Source organism: Myotis nattereri (assembly GCF_964212035.1).
Source record: "Myotis nattereri genome assembly, chromosome: 5".
Taxonomy (NCBI): Eukaryota; Metazoa; Chordata; class Mammalia; order Chiroptera; family Vespertilionidae; genus Myotis; species Myotis nattereri.
In genome coordinates, this window is record NC_138080.1 from 19529131 (window position 1) to 19544483 (window position 15353).

A 15353-nucleotide genomic window follows, 5' to 3' on the forward strand; every position below is an offset into this window, starting at 1 on the left:
GCTCGCCCTCCCCCCCAGACCCCAGCACAGGGCTTGCCCTCCCCCCCAGACCCCAGCACAGGGCTCACCCTCCCCCCCAGACCCCAGCACAGGGCTCACCCTCCCCCCCAGACCCCAGAGCAGGGCTCGCCCTCCCCCCTCAGACCCCAGAGCAGGGCTCGCCCTCCCCCCTCAGACCCCAGAGCAGGGCTCACCCTCCCCCCCAGACCCCAGAGCAGGGCTCGCCCTCCCCCCTCAGACCCCAGAGCAGGGGACCCGCTTCTCTCAGGCCCCTGAGCAGGGCGGTCTCCCTGCTCAGACTCCTGGGGTCGTGTTGTTAGACACAAGGGTCCGGTTGGGTGGTTTGTCCCTTTAGGCCCCATGGGACCCATTCTGGCCAATGAGCTGTGACCTGAACTTGAACAAGGAACTTCCTCAGCCATTTAACTGATAGCCCAGACTTTCCTGCTTTCCTGAGTCCAACCACCTCCCCCCCCCCCCCTCAGGAGATGGTGGCTGCCCCTTCACCTGGATTTCCAACTATGACCCACAGAGCCTGCTGCACGTGGTGTGGATGAGAAATAACCCTCAGCCCCTGAGCCAGAGACCTGGGGGCTTTCCTGATGCTACAGGGACGTGGGGGAGAGAAGAGAGGGGCAGACACGTGACAAGCGCCTGGGGCAGGAATTTCACAAACACCGCCCACCCGCATTGTTTGCAACTCCACGTTTGCACACGCTCTTGCTGACTAAACCCCCAAATCAAAATACTCCCGGTGCTTTGTGCTCCCTGGAGGCCACATGCAGAGCAGGGCACAACCCGGGTCCCGGGAGGCACATGCTCCCGGCTGAGACGGAGCAGGGTGACACTGCCTTCTGTTCCAGCTCAGACTGTAAACGAGTCTTTTCTGCGGTCTACCTTTCCCATTTCTGTGCTTTCTCTTGGCGTTTCGCTGTTTAAAAAGGCCCCACGCGTGGTGCCGAAGTGCCGTCTGGTATCCCTAAGCTCCAGCGGGCTGCCTCGTACTATCAGAGGAGATATGTGTGAGGTGAGCTGTGTTCAGGTGTGAGTTACACTGCTGTTGGCAGTGAGTTCAAGGTTAAGGATGCAGCAGTACCTGGATAATAATCAAGGTATCAACCACTTGACAAAATGTGACCACAGCTCCTCATAGAAACCCACCCATTTTCCTGAGGGGCCCAAGATTCACTCGTTCCGTTTTCTCCGCAACTTTAGTATAAAATGGAACGACTGCGAATGAGGGTCGACCCTTGTATCCATAGCTCAGCGGAGGGAAAGGATTTACAGCCAGCTTTCTGTGGAGAGCAGGCTCTGGGCTCCAAGCCCAGCTGTGATCTTAGCTGTCCGCGGCCTCAGTGTCACCATCTGTAAAATGGTGACAGAACGGGCTTCCCACCGGGCTGTGACGGGACTAAATGAGACACCTGTCTAAGGTGTTGCGAGTGGTCCCCAAGGTACACAGTAGCCGTTACTATGACGTTACTGTGAGCAAGGAGAGGGGAGCAGGCCTGGGTCTTCCTTGCGACCGAGAATCCTGGGCTCAGTTTCCATCTGCGGAACAGGAGCAGCAGGGCCACCTCCCCGGGATTCCCCCGCTTGCGGGGTCGCGGCTGTCCGGCTGGCACAAGGTGAAGACCACGAGCCACACTCAGGGCCAGGATCGGGACTCCAGACGGCAGGCGGCATAGTGTTTATTGCCCAGAGGACAGCCTGTGGCCTCCGGGCACCAGACAGTCTTGACACAAATGACGTGAAGGCACCAGTTTCCATCTCGCCCCACCTCTGCCCTACAGGGCCTGGGGCAGGAGACCCCATCAAGCAGCCAGGTCCACCCCCATCGGGCCAGCAGCTCCCCATGGGGCTGAGGGTCCAGAATGCCCTGTGCTGCCAAGGTCCCCAACATGAGCTAGGGTGGGGCAGCTGCCAGTCCTGGGGGTGTGGGGCAGGGGCCCCTTCCCGGGGACAGGAAGGGGCTACGACACGCTGGGGGGCAGGCGAGCAGCTGCTGTTTTCTCCACCACGAAGCCGTAGTTGTACTGAGGGGGAGGAAGAGCACAGAGTGAGCGAGGGGCCGTGGAGGGTGCTGTGAGGCATGGGGGGCGGGGGGCGAGCCACTGAGGGACTGAGTGATCTCCAGCCCTGGAGAGGTGGGGTGCAGCTGGGGGAGACCTGGGGTGGATCCCAGCACCCCCTGCCTTTCCTCCCCGCCCCAGCACCTACCTCCTCCTCAATGTCTGCCAGCGACTTGATGGTCAGATCAGCAAAGGCAGAGAAGGCCTGGTGGGCAGGGACGGGTCAGACTTGGACCCAGACCCCTACCTGGAACCCCATTCCCTCATCTTCGAGCCTCTCTCAATATCTGCCTGGACATCCCCTCCCTCTTCCTGCCACAGCCTCTGGCCACCAGCATCCAGCTGCCCTCTGGACTCCCCCATTCCAGACTGGTGCCCGCCAGCCTCACGGCTTGGTCTCCAGCCTCCCCCAACCCAGAAACTTGGGCCTCAGTGCTGGGGGCCGGGGCCTGGATGATGGCCCCCGTGTCCCTGTCTAGAAAGGCGATGGGCAGGGACAGACCCAAGTTCCCCCAGGGCAGACTCACCAGAGGGCCGCAGCTCTTGCCTTCGAATCGGGGGTGCAGCGTGAAGGGAACCCCATCCATGGCTGAGGAAAGCACGGGGTGGGGAGTAAGGAACTGAGGGGCAGGGGGCTTGGGGCTGGCTGCTGCCCACCCCAGAGCCCACCCGGCACGCTCCCTTCCCCCTGACCAGTTTTATTTTTAATCCTCACCAGAGGATTTTAGAGAGAGGAAGGGAGGGAAAGAGAGAGAGGAACATTCATGTGAGAGAGAAATATCCACCAGTTGCCTCCTGTACACGCCCCAGATGGGCATGGAAGCCACAACCTAGGTATGTGCCCGACTGGGAATTGAACCCAAAACCTTTTGTTGTGAGGGAGGACGCGCCAACCAACTGAACCACACGGGCCAGGGCAGCGCCCCTGCCAGTCTTTACGGGATGGGGTGGGGCCACGCCCCTTCTGAGCTGTATAAACCTTTGGCCAGTCGCACCCAGCCTCAGCCCCAATCCCTCAGTTGCCGGCTCTGCACTCACCTGAGATGCCATAGAGGTTGGAGGCCTCGTAGATGGAGTCACCCCTCCGCAGGGTGGAGGCCCTGGAACCCAGTCTCGACAATGTCCCCTCTGGGAAGCTGCCCTTGCTGGTGGTGATGGGACAGCCCTGGTCAGACCTGACGCGCCCCCCCACCCCCATTCCTGCCCCCACCCCCAGGCCCAAGGACTCACCTGGGCTGGCTGGGTTGGTCCAAGGACAGGCCCTGCATGTCCCGGCTGAGAGCTCGGGGCTTGGGCACTGGCCGAGGGGCCTTTGCCTTCTTGCACCAGATGGCAAAGCCACCCATGTCCCTAGATGGGGAGGGAGGGAGAGGGGTGTTCTGACCCAAGGCAGAGCCAGGGCTGAGAACAGCGGCCAGGAGGAGAAAGGAGGAACCCGGATCTCTGGGTGGGCCCTGCCTTTTGGGGAATTTTCCTTTCAGCATCTCAGCCCACATCTTAAGCAACTGCTGGGTCCCACCACTGTCCTGTGGGCTTCAGACACACCAACTTGTTTATCCCTCATGACGACCCCACAAGACTAGTACAACTGTCCCTTGTTAAATGTGGAAACTGAGGCACAGAGAGGTGGCAGAAGGGATGGCGGCCTCAGGGGAGTCTCTGAGGATCAGCGCGTACACATGGGAGTTGGGGGGCAAGCCAAAAGCTGGGGGGAAGCCCCAACTTTCCCCCTCACCCTCTTCTTTCCCCAGGTGTGCTGCCTCTGCTTTTCCTTCTCCTAAGTTCCAAGGGCCCTTCTACTACTTCTGTAACTTTCTAAATAAACTTTCTCTTATAGTTTGGGGGGGGGGGGCACGCCCTACCCTATTCGGAGGTATCCAGGCACCGTCTTGGTCTTCCCGCTCAGCCGGATATCAAACACAGCGGTGTCCGCAGCCCCCAGGGGCACCAACTTCATACACATGCGCTTCTTCTTAGACACAGAGGCCTCTGGGAGGGTGGGGGAGTGAGGAGAGGGAAAAGCAGGGAAGGGACCCAAAGATGGCTCCAAGGCAGTGGCCAAGGCACTGTTTAAGGCCGTCACCACATGGTGTTAATCTCTGGTTAACCCGTGAATGGTGGAGCCACAGGAGAGAACCCCACGCAGCCTCTAGGAGCTCTGGGGCAGGCTCCTCTCTGGTGACAGGCAGGAGCATTCACAGGGTGGCCAGGCGCACCTCCGTGAGGATGGGTAGCTACGGAACCAGACAGAACTGAGTGCCCCTGAGATAAATCCCGCCCAACAAATGTTTCCCTAAAAATGGTTTTTCCCTTTTTAAAGGGGGCGGGGAGTGTGAGAGAGTGTGCAGCAGACACCACCTGGCTTGCAAAGCCTAAAATATTTACTATGTGGCCCTTGACAGAAAAAGTTTGCTAACGCCAGTATCAATAGGTATACCCCAGCGGTTCTCAACCTGTGGGTCGCGACCCCTTCGGCGGTCGAACGACCCTTTCACAGGGGTCGCCTAAGACCATCCTGCAGATCAGATATTTACACGACGATTCATAACAGTAGCCACATGACAGTTATGAAGTAGCAACGAACATAATGTTATGGTTGGGTCACCACATGAGGAACTGTATTTAAAGGGCCAGAAGGTTGAGAACCCCTGGTATACCCTAAAAATCAAATTCGAATGGCAAGACACGGTGGGAGGCGGGGAAAGCCAGATGGTTAGAAAGCAGGGCTGTCAGGGTCAGAAGCGGAGGGGTGTGGAGGGCGAAGTATCAGCTAACCCGGAGAGGAGTCGGAGTGTGCAAAAGCCTGGAAATGAAGTAAGAGAACTGCGCCTGGTTGGTGTGGCTCAGTGGTTGAGCAGGGATCCCGGAACCAGGACGTCACGGTTGGATTCCAGGTTGGGGCAAATGCCCCGGTTGCACACTCGATCCCCAGTAGGGGGCGTGCAGGAGGCAGCCCATGGATGCTCCTTTCTCATTATTGATGTTTCCATCTCTCTCTCCCTCTTCCTTCCTTCTCAAATCAATTTTTAAAAAATTTAAAAAAAGAACTGCGCGTCCTAACCGGGTTTGCTCAGTGGTTAGAGCGTCGGCCTGCGGACTGAAGGGTCCCAGGTTCGATTCCGGTCAAGGGCATGTACCTGGGTTGCGGGCACATCCCCAGTAGGGGGTGCGCAGGAGGCAGCTGATGGATGTTTTTCTCTCATCGATGTTTCTAACTCTTTATCCCTCTCCCTTCCTCTCTGTAAAAAAAATAAATATAAAATATCTGCGCGTGATTCAGCTTGGCTGCGGTGTAGATGTGGTAGTAACAATTACAAAACAGGTCGCTGTTGTTACTCCAGGCGCCACTGTGCCAATTGCACATTTTTACGCAGCGTAGGGCCCGCCACCCCGCCCGGGAACAGCCCCGGGTCCAACCCTTCAGCAGCCAGTGAGTCAGGGGGTTGCCGAGCTCAGAAATCGCGCCTGTCACCCTCCATCCCTCTCCCCGGTCCCCCCTGCAGGGACGCGGACGCAACCCCCACCCCCAGCCTCCGACGCGAGCCTCACTGGAGTCCAGGGGGTCGCAGACCGGGGAGAAGCCCGGCGGGAGGGGGCTCTTGTCCACCAGGACTTGGATATCGGCCACCACGTTCTCCTGCGGATTCTGGGGGTCGAGTGGGGAGAACACAGCGAGTCACGGAGCAGCGGGGACGGCGCGCCGGGCGCAGGGCCCCGCGAATGGACCGCGGGAATGGGCGGACCCCGGGTTCCTGGAGGTGGGCGCCTCTTACCTCCAGACCGCCCAGGGTACTGAGGCACAGGAAGTAGCCAGATTTCTGCGCGAAGCTCTTGCCGAAGCTGGCGGGCGCCCCCTCCACGGTGCAGGAGATCTACGGCGGGACGTGGGTCAGCGCCAGGCGCCTGTCCAGCCGCAGCCTCCGGTGCCCCCGTTCAACCCCTGCCCCCCGATGCCGCTCACCGCGCTGAATCCCCGCGGCGGGGGCGCCGAGGCCGACGACCAGGCCAGGCCAGCCAGAGGCACCGCGTCAGGCCCCGGATCCATCCTTCAAGCCAAAGGTGGTGGACCGCCTCGGATTTCGGAGCCGCCGCCCGGCCACAGAGTTCGGGAAGGGGTCAGAACTACAACTCCCAGACGGCCCTGCGCTGGCGGGGCCCGTAAAGCGCTGTTTGCGCGTGCTCGGAAAGCCGCAGGCCAATCGCAAGGGGACGCGGAGCCACGGCCCCCAGGCGTCGCCCAGGTGCGCCGGTGAGCAAAGACGTTTGCGGAAAACCGTCTTCTCCTTCCTTCTCACGCCCAACAACTTCCGCTGGAAATGTCCCGGCTCAGCGCCAGAAGACTCACTCACTGCAAAGCCGGAACTACGTTTCCCAGAAGGCCTTGCGTTATCAGCAGCTGCGGCGTTTAGGTTTAGGTTTCCCGGGAAATTTAAGGGAAAAATAAGAAAAACACACAAATCTAGTTCTGGGAAATCATACCAAAGGAAACTTTCATGGGTTATGCAGCAATTAGTTTAACGAAAAGTACGAACAACCATAAGCCATGAAAACTTGGTATAATTTGAGGACTCGTTCACAGATACAATTAATTGTTTAAAATGAGATTTAAACGTATTTAATATGGAAACATGTTTTTACACCCTTCAGAGGCGGACTATGGAAAATTAGGGACATAATGTAACCTACTCTTCTATTATTTATAGTATCATGGGTTGGCCCACTACCTGTTTTTGTATGATCTGTGAGAGCTAAGAATGTGTGTTTTTTAAGCACATAAGTTTGTTTTGTTTTAGAGAGAGAGAGAATGACATCAATTGGTTGTTCCACTTATTTATGCATTCATTAGGTGATTCTTGTATGTTCCCTGACCAGGGGGAAAAACCCATAACCTTGGCATATGGGGATAACACTCCAACCAACTGAGCTACCTGGCCAGGGCAAGAATGGCTTTTTATATTTGTAAATGTTGGGGCAAGAAATCAAAAGAAGAAGAATGTTTATTAACACGTGAAAATTATATGAAACTCGAAAGTCAATGCCCATAAGAAACATCCTGGGAAAGATGAACCAACAATGAGATACAGGAGTGAACAAACCATGGGTTCCCATTCAAGTACCCCATTAGTCCTGTCAATGAAGAATTTTTTGTGAGTTTATTTGAGCCAAGCTGTCAACAAATGCTGGAAGGCAACATCTCAAAGGATCGAGATGATGCTCTGGGAAAATGGCAATTTTGCACCTTGTTTTATACACTACAGTCAAAAGAGAAGGCAGAAGTGTGTTACATGAAATCCATTGGTGATAGATTAGGGAGGCGGGAGAAAGCAGAGCGGGGGTAACCTCTGGTATTAGATAAAAAGCAAAATAATAGACACACACTTGTTTTACTTATGTGAGTGCAGGATAGTTAACTGCCAACAATAACAAGGAGCGGATTTGTGGTCTCCACAGAGCAGTGCCTGTGCTTTGAGGGGTCTGGAGAAAAGAAAATTACTTTGACATCCTTTTTAAAAAATATCTATTTTTATTTCAGATAGGGAGAGAGAGGGAAAGAGAGATAGAAACATCAATGGTGAGAGAGAATTATGGCTTGGCTGCCTCCTGCACACCCTACACTGGGGATCGAGCCCAAAACCTGGCATGTACCCTGACCTAGTATCGAACCGTGACCTCCTGGTTCATAGGTCGACCCTCAACCACTGAGCCACACCAGCAGGGCTATTTTGACATTCTAACAATATGTTATCAGAGATGCAAAAAGATAATAGTCAGGCTCAGTTAAGGTAAAGATTAACTTGTGTCAGGGAAGATACCTGCCTAGGATATGACTACCCACCATAAACTGCTTTTAGTTAAAATTGTAATGTCAGATCATTCTTTGTGATTACTTTAGGCCTCTGAGTTTGCAAGGCTGCAATGCAGGCTTCCCTGAGCTAGTCAGGTTAGCGTGTGGCCCCTTTTCATCCACAGTTCCTCTGCGTTAGGAAGAACTTTGGTTCCAAACACCAGAAGTTCCCCAGGTGAAATCTGAAACTGGCCCGCATACACAGAGGACAAGAAGAGATGGCTGAACGAGGTGGACCACTCCAGATTGTTAATTGGCAGTTTAATAGGCAAGGGAATACACCTGAGGCTTGTCTTTCACGCTGTAGGATGAGTAAATCAACACACCACCTGCCAGAATCTTAAAAGTTTATACAGAGACCTTATCTGGGTTCAGTCACGTGTACCATCCAGCCGGTCTCAACACCACCTTACTCTCTGAAGTTTGTGCATGGAAGTGGCTCCTACTTTGAAAAAAAAAGTGGGCATGGAGTACAGCCCAAGGCAGGAGGGGAAGGGAGCCTCTGATGACCTTGGCCCACCTCAAAGGTCACCTGGCCATCACCTCCTCTTCTCCAGCATTTCACCCCTGTGACCATCTCTTAGCATCTTACTCATTTCCCATCTCCTGCAGTGTGCCCTGAGTGGTCAGCAAGGGGCTTCACCAGCATGGACGCGGCTCATTTAGCAGCTATGTCAGTGCCCTGGAGGCAGATACCATAGCAACAACACAGGCACATGCAAGAGGAAATACAGATTAAGATAATGAATCTGTTGATTAGAGCATGGTCCAGATATGCCAAGGTTGGGGGTTCAATCCTCGGTCAGGGCACATATGACCGAGTAGCAACTATTTCTTCCATCAAGGACCCCATGATCTGCCCGGCCAGGTGTGGCTCAATGGTTAAGCATCAACCTATGAACCAGGAGGTCACAGTTCCATTCCCAGTCAGGGCACACGCCCTAGTTTCGGGCTCAATCCCCAGTAGGGGGCATGCAGGAGGCAGCTGATCAATGATTCTCTCTTGTCACTGATGTTTCTCTATCATTCTCCCTCTCCCTTTCTCTCTGAAATCAATAAAAACATATTTTAAAACTAAAACTAAAATAAAGGTTGCTGGGGGAGCCCTGGCCAGGTAGCTCAGGTGGTTAGTTGTACCTATACACCAAGGTTGCAGGTTTAATCCCTGGTCAGGGCACATACAAGAAGCAACTAATGAATGCATAAGTTAGTGGAACAGCAAATCAATATATTTTTCCTCTCTCCCCTGTTCTCTCTCTCTCCCTCAAATCAATAAAATTTAAAAATATTTTTAAATAAAACTTGCTGGGTGAATGAAGTTAGGGCTCCCACGGGTGCTATAATGTCCTCCAGGTCAACGGAGGGAACAAAGATGGCAGCCAAATGGTCATACCGTCCCTGGAACCGGACCGAGCTGAGCCAGGTCTGCCCTGAACCAAAGAGTATCACCCAACGGGACCACGCTGAGGCGGTCTGCCCCGGCACAGTTTGGGATGCGCAGGTTCTGGACTTGAGCAAGAAAAATTTCAAGACGTGAGTCCAGGTGAAAGTGAGAGTAAGTTTATTAAGACTTAGATCAGGGAGACAGAAGGAGGGCCCTTGGAGACAGATCAGGGTAAGCCTGGGATGAGCTGCAGCCGCCGACTGCCCCCCTGGTAGCAGATCTTGTCAGACCTTAACGTTTAGGATAAAGAAATTGACAGTATGCTCCGGAGGAAAGGGGCCAGGGGTGCTCAAGGAAGAGCACATGCTAACGTCCTTTGTCCTGAGAGTTTTATTTTTATTTATTTTATTTTTTTAATAATGCTTTGTTTTTTTAACATATTTTTATTGATTTTAGAGAGGAAGGGAGAGAGATAGAAACATCAATGATGAGAGAGAATCATCGATCAGCTGCCTCCTGCACACCCCCTACTGGGGATGGAGCCTGCAACCCAGGCATGTGCCCTTGGCTGGAATCGAACCTGGGACCCTTTATCCGCAGGCCGATGCTCTATCCACTGAGCCAAACCAGCCAGGGCTATTTTTATTTTTGTAAAGACACATTTATTCAGTGTCGTGATCAGACTATTACATTTAGCAATTAATAGCATGGGTGCAAAGAAACCCACAAAAACTCCATGAAAACCCCTTGAAATGCTTTACACTGTCCACAGAACAGAAACTAAAATAACCTGTTATACAATTAGTCACAGACACAGTCCTCCAGGCTCCTTGCCCATCCACATGGGTATTGTCTAACACACGTCTTCTTTGTAGCAGCCCGGCCCCGCCACCACTGTGCCTGGCTGAGGTCACACGGCTGTGGTAACCGGTAGCTTCCCCGCCACGTCTCCGGCTCTCCTCGCCTGCTAAGCGCTGCTTCCTGGCAGTAATTAAAACCTCTGCCCCTGCCATAGCTACAGCTGCTGCTGGAACCGCCACAGCCACCTTGGTTTCGTGGTTTGGCAAAGTATTGGCCTCCGCCACCACAAGGGCCAGAGCTTCTGCCGCGAAAGTTTCCTCCTTTCATAGGCCCAACATTTGAAGGTTGATGGTTGTAATTGCCCAAATCATTGTAGCTTCCGCCACCCCCAGCATTGCTTCCACCTCCCGGGACCCAGGACCCTTCAGCCCACCGCCAAAGCCGCCTCCACCTCCTCCACCTCCTCCACTGTTATAGCTGTCATAGCGGCCACTCCCGCCATCGCCACTGCCCTGCTTTCCATAACCCTGTCCACCACGTCCATAGCCTCTGCTTCCTCCAGAGTGACCAGGAGTGACCAGGGCCCCCTCCTCCATAACCACCATCATTACCAAATCCATTCTGGCCACCCCCACCGCCTCCACGGCCGCCACCACAGCCACCTCGACCACTGAGGTTTCCTCCGTGACCAAAGTTGTCATTCCCACCACAAGCGCCACCACAGCCACCTCCCAAGCTTCCAGAACCACGTGGGCCTCTTCGGCTGGAGGAAGCAGGGGCCATCTCTTGCGTAGATGGGGCTTTCCTTCTTCCCAGTGTGGCCACTCCCAGGAGGGTATTTCTGAATGACAACCTTGCTACAGAGTCACGGCCAGCAAAGGGTACAAAAGCAAAGCCTCTCTTTTTGCCACTGACTGCCTCAGTCAGTCATGATTTCAATCACTTCCGTTTTCCCGTCCTGTTCAAAATAATCTCTTAGGTGGTGTTCTTCAGTGTCTCCTCCTCCTCCTCCTCCTCCTCCTCCTCCTCCTTCTTCTTCTTTTACATTTTTATTTATTTCAGAGAGGAAGGGAAAGAGAGAGAGAAACATCAATGAGAGAGAATTAGTGATCGGCTGCCTCCTGCACGCCCCCCACTGGGGACTGAGCCCACAGCCTTGGCATGTGCCCTTGACTGGAATCGAACCTGGGACCCTTCAGTCTGCAAGCCAACGTTGTATCTACTGAGCCAAACCAGCTAGGGCGAGTGTCTTCTTTTTTTTTTTTTTTTTTAATATATTTTATTGATTTTTTACAGAGAGGAAGGGAGAGAGAGAGTTAGAAACATCAATGAGAGAGAAACATCGATCAGCCGCCTCCTGCACACCCCCTACTGGGGATGTGCCCGCAACCAAGGTACATGCCCTTGACCGGAATTGAACCTGGGACCTTTCAGTCCACAGGCCGACGCTCTATCCACTGAGCCAAACCGGTTTCGGCTAGTTTCTTCTTTTTTAAAAAATATTTTTATTGACTTTAGAGGGGAAGGGAGAGGGAGAGAGAGAGAGAAACTGCCAGGGTTCTTGTTCCAGCATTAAGAAGGGTTCAGGAATCTGGAGAAGGCTGTGTGTAACTTAAATAAGAGTCCAGAGACGAAGCATAATTTTGAAAGGCATTTGGGGGTCAGAGGGGCTTAGCTAAAAGGAACTAAGATCCTTGTCTCAGGACCCCATGCTTTTTATTAACACAAATTGTCCTGAGGCAAGGTGGAGATATACACTTCAAAGGGTCAGGTTTCCTATACAGAGTCCATTGTCAGAATGGGGGAAATTAGCCTATGGCTGTTCAGGTGTTTGGCCAGTAGGAGGCAATAACATGTAGATTAAGATGCCCTGAGCTGTCTGGCAGCAAGCAATCATCCCTTTTCAGGTTTGGGGAAATGCTCTTGCCACTCCAGATTCAGCCCTGCTGAACATGCTGGAATTGGCTTCCGGCAAGAAGCATCAATAATAAGAGAGAATCATTGATCGCCTGCCTCCTGCAGGCCCCCTACTGGGGATCGAACTCACCACCCAGGCATGTGCCCTTGACCGGAATCGAACCCAGGACCCTTCAGTCCACAGGCTGATGCTCTATCCACTGAGCCACACCAGCCAGGGCCTCAGTGTCTTCTTTAATGCCACCGACAAAAACCTTTTCACAGTTAAGTGGGCACCAGGTCTTTGAGAATCTTCTCTTGAGACAGCTCTCTTTGGTGCCTCAGCTCCTCATCCACCTTGTGTGGCCTGCATTCATGGCTGCACCCACCGCCTCCACCGTGACTCAGGTGACAAACCCAAAGCCTCTGGAAGGCTTGGTGTTTGGATCTCTCATCACCACACAGCCTGTGAGGTTCCCATTGCTCAAACGGGATCCTCAGACTCTCACAGGTTGTTTCACAGCTCAAACCTCCGATAAAGAGCTTCTGCAGCTGCTCAGGCTCCGCTCGGCTGGTTGGGAGACTCAGACCTGACGAATGCGGGAGGGGAAATTCCAATGATGCTGGCTCCGCGGCATTCGCCGGCAGAAAGGAGTGATCTAAGGAACGTATCTTATTTTTTATTGTTTTAATCCTCACCTGAGGATACGTTTTTATTGATTTTAGAGAGACAGGAGGGGAGAGAGAGAGAGAGCCTCCCACACGCACCCACCTTGAACCTGCAACCTGGTTATATGGTCTGACTGGGAATCGAACTCGCCACCTTCCGGTCCACAGGACGACGCTCCAACCAAGCAAGCCACACGGGCCGGGGCTGTCCTGAGGTTTTATCTGTTTGCTCTAGGTGGGAATTTTAGGGGAAATCCCAGGGGAAGGCCTCAGCAGAATACTCATTGGCTTTCCAGCTATATCCTTGAGTATGCTGATGCATCAAAGTGAACTTGGTCAGTTTCACCTCTATCTTCGGTTAGTCTACCTGTGATTGGTTTTCTGGCTCTAATTGTTTTCTTTTGTTTGTTTGTTTCTTAAATCCTCATCCAACGATATTTTTCCCATTGCTTTTAGGAGAGAATGGGAGGGGGTTGCGGGGAGGTTGGGGAGGGGGAGGGAGGGGGAGAGAGAGAGAGAAAGAGAGAGAGAGAGAGAGAGAGAGAGAGAGAGAGAGAGAGAGACATCAAACTTGAGAGACACATTTCATTGACTGGTTGCCTTCCACATGCACTCTGACAGGGGCCAAGGATAAAACCCACAACCCAGGTATGTGCCCTTGACCAGGAATCAAACCCATGACCCTTCCATGCACAGGCTGATGCTCTAACTACTGAGCACACTGGCCAGGCCTCAAATTGGTTTTGATTTGTTTGTTTGTTATCTGTTCCTCTGAGTAGGGTGATTTAAGGCATTTGCTCTTAGATAGTGTTGGTTGGAGAGGAGAGATTCAAATCATGTGCTGGGGGGGGGGGGGGCGGGCGTGTCTCTGTTAGGGAGGATAGGGGTTTGTGACTGATTAGCTGGCTGCTAATAGCTCAGCCATTTGTTCAGCTATTTGTCTCAATTTGCTCATTTTACTTGTCAGGGAATTTTCCTAGTTTCTAACTAACCTGCCTCAGTACCAGTGAGAAACAGAACGTGCCCGACTGGCCTTGAGGAGAAGGAGACTGGCAACTTTTACTACCATGGGGCAGACTCTCCTGGTACCCAGGAAAAATCACATTCTCAATCTACCCCTTGATTATAGGAAGGGAAATTCTTATTACCATACTAGAGGCCCGGTGCATGAAATTTGTGCACGGGTAGGTCCCTAGGCCTGGCCAATGATCAGGGCCAGTCAAGGCATTCTGGGTGCTGGCCAGGGCCTTCCTTTGTTCCATGCTTCCCTGTTGGGGACCGTCATGCTGCTGGCAAAGTCTAAGCTGACCAGGGGACATGGCAAAGCCCTGGACTCTACCCTATGTCGATCCTGGAAGGTTTTAAGGTCAAAGCTCAGGAAAGGTTTAAGGCCTTATTAGAGTTTGCAGCAAAGTGGAATTAGACAAGGCTTGACCGAGGCACGACCTCGGTGGCTAAAAGTGCAGTTACTAAAACATAACCTGATTGTCATAGTAACTGTCAAACATAGATGGATCTAGACAAAGCTTGCCCAGTCTTGCCCAGCCTGTAACAATCTGCTACTTCCCTATAATGGGCCAAGTCCTAGCAGTGATCTATGAAGCATGACCAGCCACAGCTTAGATATAAAGCAGTGTGTGTAAAGAATAAATTTGCTGGTACTGGTGCTGGAGCTGGTGCCTTGTGCCAGTCCTCCCAACCCCGGACTCTTGTATTCCATCCCACTCCGCCTCTACCCGTCGGACCCTCTCCAAGGTGCGGGTCACCGCAGATTGGCGCCCGAACAGGGACCTGAAGGTGGGCTTCGTGAGGACCCCAGAGTTGCCGGCGAAGTCAGAAGTCTCAGTGTTAAGTGAGTTTTCCTGGGGAAATTTGATTCTTATTCATTGGGAGTAAAAATGGGGCAATCTGAGTCCAGAGAAAGGCAGCTTTATGCTCAGATGTTAAAGTCTATGTTAGTTAGTAGAGGAGTGAAAGTCTCATCTGCTCAAGTAGAGAGGTTTTTAAAGTTTGTTCATGAGCAGTGTCCCTGGTTCCCTGAGGAGGGTACTGTGAGCCCAGAGACCTGGGAGCGAGTAGGGCAACGGCTTAAGGACTTTCATGCTGGAAATCCGACCCATACTCCGTTGGATGCATTTTCCATCTGGGGTTTGGTAAGGGACAGCTTGGGGTCTGTGCCCGAGTCCATGTGTCGCTCTCGGTCTCTGGATTCACTGATGAGGCCTTCTCACAGGAGACCTCAGCGGCCCAGGGAAGATAATGAGCAGTCCCCCACTCTTAAGGAAGATCATTTGTATGACTTCCCGGAGAAGGGTGATGAGGAAGAGACCCTCATAGCCTTAACAGAAGATAGTATTGAGCAGATGAAAACAGTGTTGGATAAGATTCAGAGAAAACTACGAAAGGGTAAAAGGAAGGAAGCACCTACTCTTAATAATCTAAGAAATACTAGCTGTAAAGGATTGAAGTTTCTAAAAATAAGAAATTATAAAAAGAAAAAGAGAAATATTAAAAGAAAATTAATCAAATAGTATAGGCCAGTAAGCCAAATGTAATAATTAATATCTCTTAATAATTATAAAAATATATAATCTTTAAATCATATATACACATTTATATGTAATAGTCTTTCAAGTTAGATTTAAAAACTATAACCAAGGAATAACTTTGGGACATTTCATGGGCC

The 15353-nt window shown here is 52.5% G+C and overlaps 1 protein-coding gene and 1 pseudogene across 2 annotated transcripts; both read right to left on the reverse strand.

Annotated features, from left to right (window-relative positions):
* Positions 1-1238: 1238 nt before the first annotated feature.
* On the reverse strand, positions 1239-6371 carry MVB12A (multivesicular body subunit 12A). The gene is made up of 9 exons (XM_081092441.1): positions 6034-6371; positions 5846-5944; positions 5622-5718; positions 3935-4061; positions 3303-3422; positions 3111-3217; positions 2600-2661; positions 2221-2277; positions 1239-2036 (listed from the first exon to the last, which is right to left on the reverse strand). Exons 1-9 carry the CDS (start codon positions 6115-6117, stop codon positions 1974-1976), a joined length of 816 nt encoding a protein of 271 aa, XP_080948567.1. The 5' UTR covers positions 6118-6371; the 3' UTR covers positions 1239-1973.
* A 3156-nt stretch (positions 6372-9527) lies between these two features.
* Positions 9528-14787, reverse strand: LOC308519351 (heterogeneous nuclear ribonucleoprotein A1-like; annotated as a pseudogene). The gene is made up of 4 exons: positions 14733-14787; positions 10554-11137; positions 10266-10506; positions 9528-9591 (listed from the first exon to the last, which is right to left on the reverse strand). The product of its transcript is annotated as a heterogeneous nuclear ribonucleoprotein A1-like (transcript).
* Positions 14788-15353: the final 566 nt, after the last annotated feature.